The sequence below is a fragment of the Mytilus galloprovincialis genome, chromosome 5 (assembly GCF_965363235.1).
Source record: "Mytilus galloprovincialis chromosome 5, xbMytGall1.hap1.1, whole genome shotgun sequence".
NCBI classification, from domain to species: Eukaryota; Metazoa; Mollusca; class Bivalvia; order Mytilida; family Mytilidae; genus Mytilus; species Mytilus galloprovincialis.
The window spans coordinates 83753919-83770154 of NC_134842.1; the positions used below are offsets into that span (position 1 = coordinate 83753919).

A 16236-nucleotide genomic window follows, 5' to 3' on the forward strand; every position below is an offset into this window, starting at 1 on the left:
AAAAAATCAGCAATTCCACGTCACACTAAGACCTCAATGAGACCCACTATAAAAGTCACTTCTTTTGCATACAGTCAAACCTGCAATAAAGGTATTTTTTATAACATGTAGCCCTATTTTGTCATGTCAATTTCTTTTCCCACTGTAGAAAAATGTTTGAATTACAAACTTCAATTCAAAGTTTACATTTGATAATGTCAGTTTTCTCTGTGTCTGAAGATGACCTTTTTATGCAAGTTTAAGTAACATCAATTCCAGAAAATCCATCACCCTGATATTGTCCTGGCTAGTTAAAAACTTGACCAAAAGACGACTGATTTGTTTTGTGTTTATTTTAATATATGATTTAAACTATATTGAATTAAATATAAATAAAATAAAATTAACTATATAACATATACATTTTATTTACAAGTGACTTTTTAAGTTATCAGGTTGCTGTTTCATTAATTATTGTTATACATGTACCTTCATTATCAAATTTTAAGGCATTAAATTAACTGTTGTTCTTTTGATAAAGATTATATTTTCAAAAGGGAGATAATTTTGCAGGTTTTTCGGAAAAGAAATTGTATTTTTTCAAATAGTTAATGAAAGCTTGTCATCTTGATTATTTTTGACATAGAGGAGAACAAATTGTGAACATTTTCTTGTTAAACTTAAAAGTTTTTGAAGCTTTTAAACTATCCAAGTTAATTAGTAATGTGTGTTGTTGCAGCAATTGGTAATAGACCATCTTCAGGACAATGCGCAGCTTGCAATCACAGGAGAGGCAATTACTTATTGGCCACCATCAAAAAAGGTGAGAGTATATATGATGGAAATTACATAAGATCTTAAGTGGTTAATTAAAATTCTACTTGAACATTTTTATGCCCCCGCCGTAGCCCTTGTCCGTCTGTATGTCCGTCCATACTTGCGTCCCAAAATTGGTTTCTGTTCTCTAACTTGAGTTTGCCTCAACCAAATGTTTTGAAACTTATACACAATGCTTATTACCATAATACAGATAAATTTTGATTTTTTGTGGTGTCACTTTTAATGTTCTTGAGTTGTGCCCCTTTACACATGTTACAAATGAAAAATTGCTTGATTTTTCATTAAGGTTCTCTTACTAAAGTTTACCTCAACTAAATGTTTTGAAACGTATACACAATGCTCATTTCTACAAAACTCAGATCAAGAACAAATTTGAATAGCGTCACTTTTACAGTTCTTGAGTTATATTCCTTTAACATTATATGCCAAAAAAAGGGGGGGGGGGTCATCTGTCCCATGTACATTCCTCATTTATTTGCGATCAGACAATCATATAGGAATATGGATTTTAAATAAATGTGAAATTTTATAAAATCTTACTTAAATGATTGATATAAAACCCCTAAAAATTTCATGAAAGTTTTACTTCTGATGTTTTTATTAAACGTATTGGTAGATAAATTTACACTGTTATGTTAAATAAATAGTTGCAGGGTTCTTGGTCATAAAACTTTACACTGCAATATTGTATAAGTGATCATTTTGACTATTTATGAAATATTTGCCACTGGACTTTAAGCTAACAACAAGAAATCAGTTATCTAAGTGCTTCTAGTCCTTGGTGGTCCTGACTATAACATTTATAATAACAAAATCGTGCATTTTAGTCAAAAATGACAAAATCTCAACAATAAATGCATGCAATAATTTCTGAATTTACCGTAGTTATTTCTGAAGGAAATATCATTACATTTCTTATCAATTTTCCAGAATTCAAAACTATTCCCATGTGACTATTCCAGATTCAAAATATTCCATACTTTATTTGAAAATAGAGATCAGATGACAGTTCGCCAATGAAATCAATCAAAAGCACCCCTGACAGGAAAAAAAATGATTTTATGTAAACAACACTCAAAACTATATTTTTTTTACAATACCAAACCGTAAGAAAAAGGGGGTCCTTAGAAGGGTTTCTAACTTTATATGCAACAATTAATATTATTATAATGATGTTTAATTAAAATAAAGTATAAGATTACAGTATTAATTTATCTGTATTTTCTGCTACAGGTTATCAAACCAAAAAAACAGTATACGTCCACTGGACAGAAAGCACCTAAGGCTGCAAAGGGAAAATTACAAAAGTCGGAGGTTGTGCGTCGTCGGAGAACAAGATGTAAGAAATGTGAACCATGCACACGGTCAGATTGTGGGGAATGTAATTTCTGTAAAGATATGAAGAAGTTTGGTGGATCAGGCAGAATGAAGCAATGTTGTAAAAGCAAGCAGTGTCTTTCTGTAAGTATAGCGAAAGCTGAGCAAATGTATTTAAGTTTAGTGGAAAACAGTTTAAACGAAACTATAAACATTTTTACATTTTCTTTTAGATAGACAGCAAATGCTTTTTAAAGTGCTATAACACTTTGATTAAATTGTAAACTGGAAACAATAAATGGCAGCAGTGATTCATCCAATCAAGTTACAATGGCCAAAATTGTATGTAGTTCAAACGACAAGGTTCACTTATGGCACAAAATGGTCTTAAATATCAACTTTATCATAAAACACCATAAAGGTCCCAATTTGGTTCATAAATGGGTCTATTTCATAAATCTTAATGCTAGATACATCAGTTCTTCTCATTAAAGTACATAATATTCTCCAAAGTAAGCCCATTTTGGACAGTTTGTCAAAATATGATGATTTTGTGCAATTTTCAGACCTAAAAGCTTAAGAAACACATTGGCCGCCACCTACGATCCAGAATGTGTTGGTACCAAAAGATTCCATTTTTTATATAGAATTCATCAATATAAAAACTTTTCGGATCGTGGATGGAGGCCATGGTTAATTATGCCAAAAACAATTGAAATTATGGGGAAAAAGTACCAAAATTGACCTTAAAATACAAATAATGTTTTTTTAAGGGGTCATAGCTTCATAAATTGTAAAGGAAGGTGCCAGAAAAATATGTTTTTGTCTTAATAGTATTATTACAAGTACTTCTTTGTGAAATTTGTAATTTTTTGGCCCGTTTTAAAAAACATTAAAAATTTAGGGCCAATTTTAACCCTTCATGAACCTTCTTCTTTTATGATTTCAAGGACCAAATCTGACTGATATTTCATTTTTTAGCATTCTTATTTCGTGGTTCCTTTCATTCACAAAATTAGGAAAAAGTAAAGTCATTACCCAAATTTCCCGCTATATATTTATTTCTCTATTTGCTTTGGTCCTGCTAAAAAAAGGCCTCTTCAGCTATTATTTTTACATGTTACAGCCTGTATTACCACACAATGCCACCTGTTTGATTTGTAATAGCTATTATTTTTACATGTTACAGCCTGTACTACCACACAATGCCACCTGTTTGATTTGTAATAGCTATTATTATACGACCGCAAAATTTGAAAAAATTTTCGTCGTATATTGCTATCACGTTGGCGTTGTCTGCGTCGTCGTCGTCGTTGTCCGAATACTTTTAGTTTTCGCACTCTAACTTTAGTAAAAGAGAATAGAAATCTATGAAATTTTAACACAAGGTTTATGACCACAAATGGAAGGTTGGGATTGATTTTGGGAGTTTTTGTCCCAACATTTTAGGAATTAGGGGCCAAAAAGGGCCCAAATAAGCATTTTCTTGGTTTTCGCACTATAACTTTAGTTTAAGAAAATAGAAATCTATGAAATTTTGACATAAGGTTTATGACCACAAAAGAAAGGTTGGGATTGATTTTGGGAGTTTTGGTTCCAACAGTTTAGGAATTAGGGGCCAAAAAAGGGCCCAAATAAGCATTATTCTTGGTTTTCGCACAATAACTTTAGTTTAAGTAAATAGAAATCAATGAAATTTAAACACAATGTTTATGACCACAAAAGGAAGGTTGGTATTGATTTTGGGAGTTAAGGTCCCAACAGTTTAGGAATTAGGGGCCAAAAAGGGACCCAAATAAGCATTTTTTTTGGTTTTCGCACCATAACGTTAGTATAAGTAAATAGAAATCTATGAAATTTAAACACAAGGTTTATGACCATAAAAGGAAGGTTGGTATTGATTTTGGGAGTTTTGGTCCCAACAGTTTAGGAATAAAGGGCCCAAAGGGTCCAGATTTTAACTTTGTTTGATTTTATCAACAATTGAATAATTGGGGTTCTTTGATATGCCGAATCTAACTGTGTATGTAGATTCTTAATTTTTGGTCCCGTTTTCAAATTGGTCTACATTAAGGTCCAAAGGGTCCAAAATTAAACTTAGTTTGATTTAAAAAAAAATTGAATCCTTGGGGTTCTTTGATATGCTGAATCTTAAAATGTACTTAGATTTTTTATTATTGGCCCAGTTTTCAAGTTGGTCCAAATCGGGGTCCAAAATTAAACTTTGTTTGATTTCATCAAAAATTGAATAATTGGGGTTCTTTGATATGCCAAATCTAACTGTGTATGTGGATTCTTTTTGGTCCCGTTTTCAAATTGGTTTACATTAACGTCCAAAGGGTCCAAAATTAAACTAAGTTTGATTTTAACAAAAATTTAATTCTTGGGCTTATTTGATATGCTTTATCTAAATATGTACTTTGATTTTTGATTATGGGCCCAGTTTTCAAGTTGGTCCAAATCAGGATTCCATATCAAGTATTGTGCAATAGAAAGAAATTTTCAATTGCACAGTATTGCACAATAGCAAGAAATATCTAATTGCACAATATTGTGCAATAGCAATTAATTTTCAATTGGAGTTATCTTTCTTTGTATAGAATAGTAAATGATAATATATGTTGGAAATTTACCAGACATGACTATGATGTCATTTTCTATTTTTATTTGCCAATAACTTTATGTAAATAACTTCATTGGAAATTTGCCAATATAAAATGTTGCTGATAAAGCTTTTTTTCCTTATCTTATCTAAAATGTTTTTAGATAATGTATGTTGGACATTTGCCAGACATGACTATGATGTCATTTTCTATTTTTATTTGCCAATAACTTTATGTAAATAACTTCATTGGAAATTTGCCAATATAAAATGTTGCTGATGAAGTTTTTTTTTATTGTTTTATACAATAAACAATGTATATTCACTTTTACTACCAACCAATCTTTACCATTCAGTGATAACAAGCACTTTATTTTACATTTAAATATCTTATGATGTATTTAAAAGAGTAGTTATTGTTGCAAACTCCATTAGAAATTTGAATTGATATCAGTTTTGGAAAAAGGGAAACGGGGATGTGAAAAAAGGGGGGGGGGGTTTAAATTTTTCTCATTTCAGATTTCATAAATAAAAAGAAAATTTCTTCAAACATTTTTTTGAGAGGATTAATATTCAACAGCATAGTGAATTGCTCAAAGGCAAAAAAAAAACTTTTAAGTTCATTAGACCACATTCATTCTGTGTCAGAAACCTATGCTGTGTCAACTATTCAATTTTAGATTTAAAAAGTTTGAAGAAGACTTTAATTGATTTGTAAAATCTTGACATTTGTTTTGTGTAAAAAAAAACCATATAATGTCAAAAATTTGATCACAATCCAAATTCAGAGCTGTATCACGCTTGAATGTTTTGTCCATACTTGCCCCAACTGTTCAGGGTTCGACCTCTGCGGTTGTATAAAGCTGCGCCCTGCGGAGCACCTGGTTTTTACATGTTGCAGCCTGTACTACCACACAATGCCACCTGTTTGATTTGTAATAGCTATTATTTTTACATGTTACAGCCTGTATTACCACACAATGCCACCTGTTTGATTTGTAATAGCTATTATCTTTTCATGTTACAGCCTGTACTACCACACAATGTCACCTGTTTGATTTGTAATAGCTATTATTTTTACATGTTACAGCCTGTACTACCACACAATGCCACCTGTTTGATTTGTAATAGCTATTATTTTTACATGTTGCAGCCTGTACTACCACACAATGCCACCTGTTTGATTTGTAATAGCTATTATTTTTACATGTTACAGCCTGTACTACCACACAATGCCACCTGTTTGATTTGTAATAGCTATTATTTTTATACGACCGCAAAAATTTTAATTTTTTGGTCGTATATTGCTATCACATTGGCGTCGTTTTCTGCGTCGTTGTCGTCCGAATACTTTTAGTTTTCGCACTCTAACTTTAGTAAAAGTGAATAGAAATCAATGAAATTTTAACACAAGGTTTATGACCACAAAAGGAAGGTTGGGATTGATTTTGGGAGTTTTGGTCCCAACATTTTAGGAATTAGGGGCCAAAAAGGGCCCAAATAAGCATTTTCTTGGTTTTTCGCACTATAATTTTTGTTTAAGTGAATAGATATCTATGAAATTTTGACACAAGGTTTATGACCACAAAAGGAAGGTTGGGATTGATTTTGGGAGTTTTTGTTCCAACAGTTTAGGAATTAATGGCCAAAAAAGGGCCCAAATAAGCATTATTCTTGGTTTTCGCACAATAACTTTAGTATAAGTAAATAGAAATCAATGAAATTTTAACACAAGGTTTATGATTACAAAAGGAAGGTTGGGATTGATTTTTGGAGTTGAGGTAACAACAGTTTATGAATTAGGGGCCAAAAAGGGGCCCAAATAAGCATTATTTTGGGTTTTTGCACCATAACTTTAGTATAAGTAGATAGAAATCTATGAAATTTAAACACAAGGTTTATGACCATAAAAGGAAGGTTGGGTTTGATTTTGGGAGTTTTGGTCCTAACAGTTTAGGAGTAAGGGGCCCAAAGGGTCTAAAATTGAACTTTGTGTGATTTCATCAAAAATTGAATAATTGGGGTTCTTTGATATGCCGAATCTAACTATGTATGTAGATTCTTAATTTTTGGTCCCGTTTTCAAATTGGTCTACATTAAGGTCCAAAGGGTCCAAAATTAAACTTAGTTTGATTTTAACAAAAATTGAATCCTTGGTGTTCTTTGATATGCTGAATTTAAAAATGAACTTAGATTTTTAATTATTGGCCTAGTATTCAAGTTGGTCCAAATGGGGGTCCAAAATTAAACTTTGTTTGATTTCATCAAAAATTGAATAAATGGGTTCTTTGATATGCCAAATCTAACTGTGTATGTAGATTTTTAATTTTTGTCCAGTTTTCAAATTGGTCTACATTAAGGTCCAAAGGGTCCAAAATTAAATTAAGTTTGATTTTAACAAAAATTAAATTCTTGGGCTTATTTGATATGCTTTATCTAAATATGTACTTTGATTTTTGATTATTGGCCCAGTTTTCAAGTTGGTCCAAATCAGGATTCCATATCAAGTATTGTGCAATAGCAAGAAATTTTCAATTGCACAGTATTGCACAATAGCAAGAAATATCTAATTGCACAATATTGTGCAATAGCAATTAATTTTCAATTGGAGTTATCTTTCTTTGTATAGAATAGTAGTTGATAATATATGTTGGAAATTTGCCAGACATGACTATGATGTCATTTTCTATTTTTATTTGCCAATAACTTTATGTAAATAACTTCATTGGAAATTTGCCAATATAAAATGTTGCTGAAGAAGCTTTTTTTCCTTATCTTATCTAAAATGTTTTAAGATAATGTATGTTGGACATTTGCCAGACATGACTATGATGTCATTTTCTATTTTTATTTGCCAATAACTTTATGTGAATAACTTCATTGGAAATTTCCCAATATAAAATGTTGCTGATGAAGTTTTTTTTTATTGTTTTATACAATAAACAATGTGTATTCACTTTTACTACCAACCAATCTTTACCATTCAGTGATAACAAGCACTTTATTTTACATTTTAATATTTTATGATGTATTTAAAAGAGTAGTTATTGTTGCAAACTCCATTAGAAATTTGAATTGATATCAGTTTTGGAAAAAGGGAAACGGGGATGTGAAAAAAAAGGGGGGGGTTAAATTTTTCTCATTTCAGATTTCATAAATAAAAAGAAAATTTCTTCAAACATTTTTTTGAGAGGATTAATATTCAACAGCAAAGTGAATTGCTCAAGGCAAAAAAAACCTTTTAAGTTCATTAGACCACATTCATTCTGTGTCAGAAACCTATGCTGTGTCAACTATTTAATTGTAGATTTAAAAAGTTTGAAGAAGAAATCTTTAATTGATTTGTAAAATCTTGACAATTTTTTTGTGTAAAAAAAAACCATGTAATGTCAAAAATTTTATCACAATCCAAATTCAGAGCTGTATAACGCTTGAATGTTTTGTCCATACTTGCCCCAACTGTTCAGGGTTCGACCTCTGCGTTCGTATAAAGTTGCGCCCTGCGGAGCACCTGGTTTTATTTCATGTTACAGCCTGTACTACCACACAATGCCACCTGTTTGATTTGTAATAGCTATTATTTTTACATGTTACAGCCTGTACTACCACACAATGCCACCTGTTTGATTTGTAATAGCTATTATTTTTACATGTTACAGCCTGTACTACCACACAATGCCACCTGTTTGATTTGTAATAGCTATTATTTTTTCATGTTACAGCCTGTATTACCACACAATGCCACCTGTTTGATTTGTAATAACTATTATTTTTACATGTTACAGCCTGTATTACCACACAATGCCACCTGTTTGATTTGTAATAGCTATTATTATACGACCGCAAATTTTGAAAAAATTTTCGTCGTATATTGCTATCACGTTGGCGTCGGCGTCGTCGTCGTCGTCGTCGTCGTCGTCGTCGTCGTCGTCGTCGTCGTCGTCCGGCGTCCGAATACTTTTAGTTTTCGCACTCTAACTTTAGTAAAAGTGAATGGAAATCTATGAAATTTTAACACAAGGTTTATGACCACAAAAGGAAGGTTGGTATTGATTTAGGGAGTTTTGGTCCCAACATTTTAGGAATTAGGGGCCAAAAAGGGCCCAAATAAGCATTTTCTTGGTTTTCGCACTATAACTTTAGTTTAAGTTAATAGAAATCTATGAAATTTTGACACAAGGTTTATGACCTCAAAAGAACGGTTGGGATTGATTTTGGGAGTTTTGGTCTCAACAGTTTAGGAATTAGGGGCCAAAAAAGGGCCCAAATAAGCATTATTCTTGGTTTTCGCACAATAACATTAGTTTAAGTAAATAGAAATCAATGAAATTTAAACACAATGTTAATGACTACAAAAGGAAGGTTGGTATTGATTTTGGGAGTTTAGGTCCCAACAGTTTAGGAATTAGGGGCCAAAAAGGGACCCAAATAAGCATTTTTCTTGGTTTTTGCACCATAACGTTAGTATAAGTAAATAGAAATCTATGAAATTTAAACACAAGGTTTATGACCATAAAAGAAAGGTTGGGTTTGATTTTGGGAGTTTTGGTCCCAACATAATAAGGGGCCCAAAGGGTCCAAAATTAAACTTTTGTTTGATTTCATCAAAATTGAATAATTGGGGTTCTTTGATATGCTGAATCTAACTGTCATGACTGTGTATGTAGATTCTTAACTTTTGGTCCCGTTTTCAAATTGGTCTACATTAAGGTCCAAAGGGTCCAAAATTAAACTTAGTTTGATTTTGACAAAAAATGAATCAGTTAGGTTCTTTCATATGCTGAATCTAAAAATGTACTTAGATTCTTGATTATTGGCCCAGTTTTCAAGTTGGTCCAAATCGGGGTCCAAAATTAAACTTTGTTTGATTTCATCAAAAATTGAATAAATGGGGTTCTTTGATATACCAAATCTAACTGTGTATGTAGATTCTTCATTTTTGGTCCTGTTTTCAAATTGGTCTACACTAAAGTCCAAAGGGTCCAAAATTAAACTTAGTCTGATTTTAACAAAAATTGAAATCTTGAAGTTCTTTGATATGCTGAATTCAAAAATGTACTTAGATTTTTTATTATGGGCCCAGTTTTCAAGTTGGTCCAAATCAGGATCTAAAATTATTATATTAAGTATTGTGCAATAGCAAGTCTTTTCAATTGCACAGTATTGCGCAATGGCAAGAAATATCTAATTGCACAATATTGTGAAATATCAAAAAGAAATTTAATTAGAGTTATCTTTCTTTGTCCAGAATAGTAAGCAAGAAATATCTAATTGCAAAATATTGTGCAATAGCAAGATTTTTTTTTAATTGGAGTTATCTTTCTTTGTCCAGAATCAACTTAAATCTTTGTTATATACAATATACAATGTATATTCACTTTTTACTACCAACTGATAAATTAAAATAATCTTTACCATTCAGTGATAACAAGCAGTTTTTTTACATCTTAATATTTTATGATGTATTTAAATGAGTAGTTATTGTTGCAAACTCCATTAGAAATTTTAATTGAGATTAGTTTTGGAATAAGGGAAAGGGGGATGTGATTAAAAAAATTGGGTTCAATTTTTCTCATTTGAAATTTCATAAATAAAAAAGAAAATTTCTTCAAACATTTTTTTGAGAGGATTAATATTCAACAGCATAGTGAATTGCTCTAAGAGAAACAAAAATTTTAAGTTCATTAGAACACATTCATTCTGTGTCAGAAACCTATGCTGTGTCAACTATTTAATCACAATCCAAATTTAGAGCTGAATCCAGCTTGAATGTTGTGTCCATACTTGCCCTAACCGTTCAGGGTTTAACCTCTGCGGTCGTATAAAGCTACGCCCTGCGGAGCATCTGGTTTTTTCATGTTACAGCCTGTACTACCACACAATGCCACCTGTTTGATTTGTAATAGCTATTATTTTTACATGTTACAGCCTGTATTACCACACAATGCCACCTGTTTGATTTGTAATAGCTATTATTTTTACATGTTACAGCCTGTATTACCACACAATGCCACCTGTTTGATTTGTAATAGTTATTATTTTTACATGTTACAGCCTGTACTACCACACAATGCCACCTATTTGATTTGTAATAGCTATTATTTTTTCATGTTACAGCCTGTATTACCACACAATGCCACCTGTTTGATTTGTAATAAAGCCGACCAACCAGAACCAAACCAGTTAATGGAGTGCAGTTTGTGTTGGGAGATTATCCACGTTCCTTGTTTACATCAGAAGTACGAGAACTTAAACAGTGAGGGTGTTATTAACGAAGATATCCGACAACAATGGGAATGTCCCAAGTGTTTACATGACACAACAAAGGGACCACTACAGGTAGAGATTTGTGTACTTTTAATGTGTAACCACACAAATATGTACTTGCACACATACATTCTACCACAATAGAATTGTTTGAATATGTTTACAGGATTCTTAAAGGGATTATTAAATGAAATCATGTACAAAAAAATCAGTGTTAGATTCTAAGGGAAATGTGTACAACAATATCAATTGTAATGTCATAAATAGTTGTCGCAGTTAGAAATGGTCACTCTTGTATATGAAATGGCTTTAAAACTTCTATAATACTAGTGATAGGTGAACAGAATTTTATTACTGATATTGTATAGTAAGCTATCAAAGACCATGAAATGACATTTGTTACACAATTCAAACAAGAAAATTAACAGTCTATGTACAAAACAAGAAACGAAAAACACTGAATTAGAGGCTCCTGACTTGGGACAGGCACATACATAATGTTGCGAGGTTAAACATGTTTGCTGGGACAAAACCCTCCTGCTAACCTGGGACAGTTGTGTAACAGTACAATATCAGAACAAACATAACAAGAGCTGGTCAAAATGACAGTAAACCGGATTCTTTAACATTTATTTGTGTTCTGGCATTTATCAATATTACAAGGACCAAAACTCCTAATATGTAAAATTTATGATTATCAATATCAAACTTGACTTCATGAGCAAATGCACGGACACGACATTTTTTAAACTTTCAAGAACCGTAACTCCTGAACGGTAAAAATCAAAATCGTCATTATTGAACTTGACCTCCATTTTGTTGTCAGTAACAACATATTAAAATTTTAAAAGGTTTGGTTGAACGCTTCATGAGTAAATGCACGGACAACATTTGGTTGCCGCCCGCCCACCCGCCGTTCATCCCCAAATCAATAACCGACATTTTTGACACAAAAATCTGGTTAAAAATCACTTGAAAAGGGCCAAACTCATCAGATCAATACAAATCACACAAAAATAAAACACCCAAGTAAAACAAAAAAGGACATTAAGGACAGATCTGAGAGTATTTGAATTTGTTGTAGAAATTTGTTAACTTGAGTAATATAAGAGGAAAATACTCTTGTTGACTTTCTACAAAATAAAATACAATGTAATTATTTAAAGCTGTAATGAAATAAAACTGTACTATAAAAGTACTTTACAGAATCACTGAAAAGATACTTTGAAGTTTACAACCTCAACCCTGATGGATCAACTGAAACTTTTTCATCACACTTTTCTCAGAAAGATGTCATATTTGGTCATCAGCTCAAAAGTCATGTGTGTGAACTTTTGTCCGACATCTATTTGTCTGACACTTTGAATTACAAGTAGGGATATGCAACACATGCAATATTGTTCACCGGTAAAATTTTATCAACCAATTTTAAAAATTTCAATAGAATACCTTATTTAAATTATGTAATGTCTGTTGCAGCTTAGGGTTAAAACTGAAGTAAAAAATGAGGATCCAATAGCAGTACCAGCAGTATCGATGCCTGATGTCAAAAATATACCAAAGGAAACTGAAGGAAAACGGGTTACAGTCAAAGAACAGATGGTAAAATAGGACTTAAAATCATATTGATTATTCCGGTTCAATTATTTTGAATCAATGGTGCTGATAGAATGACGATCAGTGTACAATTCTTCTTCGAACTGTCTTATGTGTATCTAAGGGAATTGTCATTTTAAATTCCTAAATTTTGACATGTAATTTCTCCAAGATAAGCAAAAATTACATTTTGTAGCTAGAAATCAACTTGCTTGTAAATTTTATTACATTTTGAGGTGTGCGTGAAGCTATGAAATGTCCAGTGTTTACCTATCATACGCCCAACATACTTATGACATCAACTAGCTGTGCTGTCAAAGAAAACATTTCTCCGAAATATCCGTTTACCTGTTACCCCTACAGGTCACCAGGTAAACTTAATTTTTGACAGTAAAACTACAGATGAGTCTGCAATTCTTCAGGGCTCTCCTTTTCTGGGGAAAATTTGGTTTATTATAAATGGAATCACTGAAGCATGACCAGAGCTGGTCCCCTCTTTGGCAGTCAGTAGGTCCCCCACTCATAAAAATTTCTGGATCTGCCACTGGTATGTATTTTTAATTGATTTTAAATTTGTTTCCAGCACTCTCCAATATCCTATGCCAGTGAAACAGATTTAGACGAAGTGGCTTTAGAAATGGAATGTTATGATGATGCAGCTGTATCACCGCAAAAAGTAACAACAGACAACCAGGAACCAATCAAAGGGAAGAAAGATGGTCTGAAAAAGAAGTTGACAGCAAAAAGGAAAATAACTGATGGAATCAAAGAGAAAAAGTCATCACCGGCAATGTCTAAACAGAGATCTCCTCTTAAAATGGTAAATAATTGTTGAATATTATTTAATTTGTTTTAACAATGGATTAGAATGAAGCAAAATAATTGAAAAATTTAAGGCCAGCTGAAGGACGCTTCCGGGTGCGAGAATTTCTCGTTGCATTGAAGACCTGTTGGTGACCTTCTGCTGTTGTCTGCTCTATGGTCGGGTTGTTGTCTCTTTGGCACATTCCCCATTTCCATTCTCAATTTTACTACAATCCTATAAGACTTTAACTCCACTTTCATGATGTTGTGACAAAATTAGTCTATCAGTTTGTATAGGTATATTATAGTCATTTCCATGCTGAAGGTAGATATAGGAAGATGTGGTGTGAGTGCCAATGAGACAACTCTCCACACAAATAACAATTTAAAAAGTAAACCATTATAGAAACTGTTATTATTTTGAATTGCTATAAAAATGTCAATACTAAGCTTTCATATAGTTTTTCTTTCTAAAAGTATTCTATATTCATAAGAATTTGCTCTTTATAGTCAATTTTTGACAATTTTCACCATAAAGTTTTGTAAATTTTTTACAAAGTATTTTCCACTGTAATTACTGGGCCAAGTTCATTATAGATAAAGATAAAGTTCAGTAAAGTAAGATCTACAAACAAATCACCATCAACAAAGCACAATTTTGTCTTGAATTTATCTGTGTCCATTGTTTAATATGCACATAGACCAAGGTGAGCGACACAGGCTCTTGAGAGCCTCTAGTTACAACTTTCTCCAATATAAATCATCTTGAAAATTTAAAGCTACATCAAATAAATATGAAAATAGCAAAATTAAGTCGCCACGTATTGGGAAACAAAAGGCTAAATGCAAAATGAAGCAAAATAAGTTGGTTTACAGAAGCTGGAATTGAGCATGCATTCTAACTGTATATTTAATCTATTGTAGAAGAAGTCTATAACAAATGTCAAAGCTTCTCCGTTAAAGAAAACCATCAAACCTGACGACCATGGTGATGTTATTGATGACCCTCTACCAACATCAGTGGAAGTACAAGGGACACCCAAGGGAGATAACCCAAAAACCAATGGAGTTGCAAAAACACCAGAGTCTGTCAAAACAAGATCGGGACGAACCATAAAAAGGTCACCGACTCTGAGCGATGAAAACATGACGTCAGATCACATGGCTAAGCGACCGAGACGTGAGGTAGTTACACCTCGTAGATTTTTGGACTACTGTTGATATTCGTTATTCATGTTCCTAGTTTCTTTCAGGGGATATTCAAAACTTGCCGTGTATCATTGCTCAAATCTGTTGTACTTTTCTTTTTTTTTCTCGGTGTATATAATTTTATAAAGGCCAGTATGGGTAAAAGAGAAAGACGGTTTAATCTTTGGTACATCTAAGATGTTGAAAAATAAAAGTTGGGAACCAAAAAGTATATTTAACTTCCTTTATAATTTAAACAAGATAAAAATAAGGCATGGATTTCATTTTTGTTCTAAATTGCTAATGTTTGTATTAGATATAGGGCAATATACTAAAAAGATTTGTGGCGGTTGAAATAATTTCTGTTCATGTCATCATTATTACTTTTTTGTAATCAGCTGATTTTTATCTTATTTTTTTTTATTTTGATACTGATATAGAGTATTAATTGTTTGTTTTAAAAGTATAATGAATTAATCCAATGATCTCAATTCCATATATGTTTAATTTATTTTCTATATGTTTTGTTTTGTTCCACGATTTCATTTTAATTAAAAAGGGAGGGTATTTTTCATAGGAAAGAAGGAAAGGTTTTGCAGTGACAAGTTTTATTGAATAAATAAATGACAAAATAAAAAGACAAAATTCATGAAATTTATAAAATTATCAGATAACTAGTTATACCTGTTCAGTAAAGTAAGCTTTTTTTTTAAATTTTTCCTCGAAAAAAGTGGATATTGGACAAATTATGAGCATAATATACATAACATAAAATTATATGACCATTCATACATTCTATAATATCATGATACTGTAATATAGATATCAAAATTTCTTTAACTTAAAAATGCACCTACTGAGACGAGAGTAAATAATTATAATAAAAAAAGGATAATAAATTGTACTAAAACTAAAAGAATAATAAAGTTTGAGTTCTAAAGTAGATTAGTATGAAAATTATCCCAATTTATGATCTTGCGATCCAATATTCCAAATTGACATTACTAGGGTTGTATACAAATCCTTATGTATATATATATATATCGAAGAACATTTTGTTAATGAATATCTGAATGTGCCAATTTTGTTAATACATATCGAAAAAAAGAAAGAGAAATTGTGATTATTATTAATATAATGTAATTAGATAATTTTTAAAGGTAAGTTTATTTTTAATTTCATCATTTTGAAAGGAAGTATGAATGTTTGATCAAACATAACATTTTTCATTAGTTGCATAATTGAATATTGTAGAAGTTGGCAAATTTTTATAAATTGACTGATTTTGTTGTCCAGTAAAATTTTTCATGTTTTTTTTTTTCAATAATTAATTTAAGAACAATAAGTCTTATCCCCAATAATGAATACTATCAATACTCAACTAATTAATATTTAAATCTAAAAAAAATTTTTTATTTTAACACCTAGTGATACTTTATTTTTGCCAAAAAACTAAATTTTAAATTTCTTGAAAAAAATCCTCATATTTTCAACAAACAACCTATACTGTCAGATTCTTCATATATTTCTGTATGTTGAATATTTTATGACTGAATTAGATAGCAGACAAAGAGTGTTCCGTTCTTTATCATTGCATTATCTAGAGAAGGTGAATCATTCCTATTTTAATGGGCTTTTGGGGC

The 16236-nt window shown here is 31.5% G+C and overlaps 1 protein-coding gene across 1 annotated transcript in view; it reads left to right on the top strand.

The window, feature by feature from the left end:
* LOC143074175 (lysine-specific demethylase 2A-like) overlaps nucleotides 1-16236 on the top strand; it is a 52837-nt gene that overhangs the window by 31399 nt on the left and 5202 nt on the right. Inside the window, exons 11-16 of the mRNA XM_076249723.1 lie at nucleotides 719-802; nucleotides 2053-2280; nucleotides 10856-11077; nucleotides 12485-12607; nucleotides 13185-13421; nucleotides 14330-14590. Coding sequence (XP_076105838.1) covers nucleotides 719-802; nucleotides 2053-2280; nucleotides 10856-11077; nucleotides 12485-12607; nucleotides 13185-13421; nucleotides 14330-14590 — 1155 coding nt within the window. The remainder of the gene's footprint in view (nucleotides 1-718; nucleotides 803-2052; nucleotides 2281-10855; nucleotides 11078-12484; nucleotides 12608-13184; nucleotides 13422-14329; nucleotides 14591-16236) is intronic.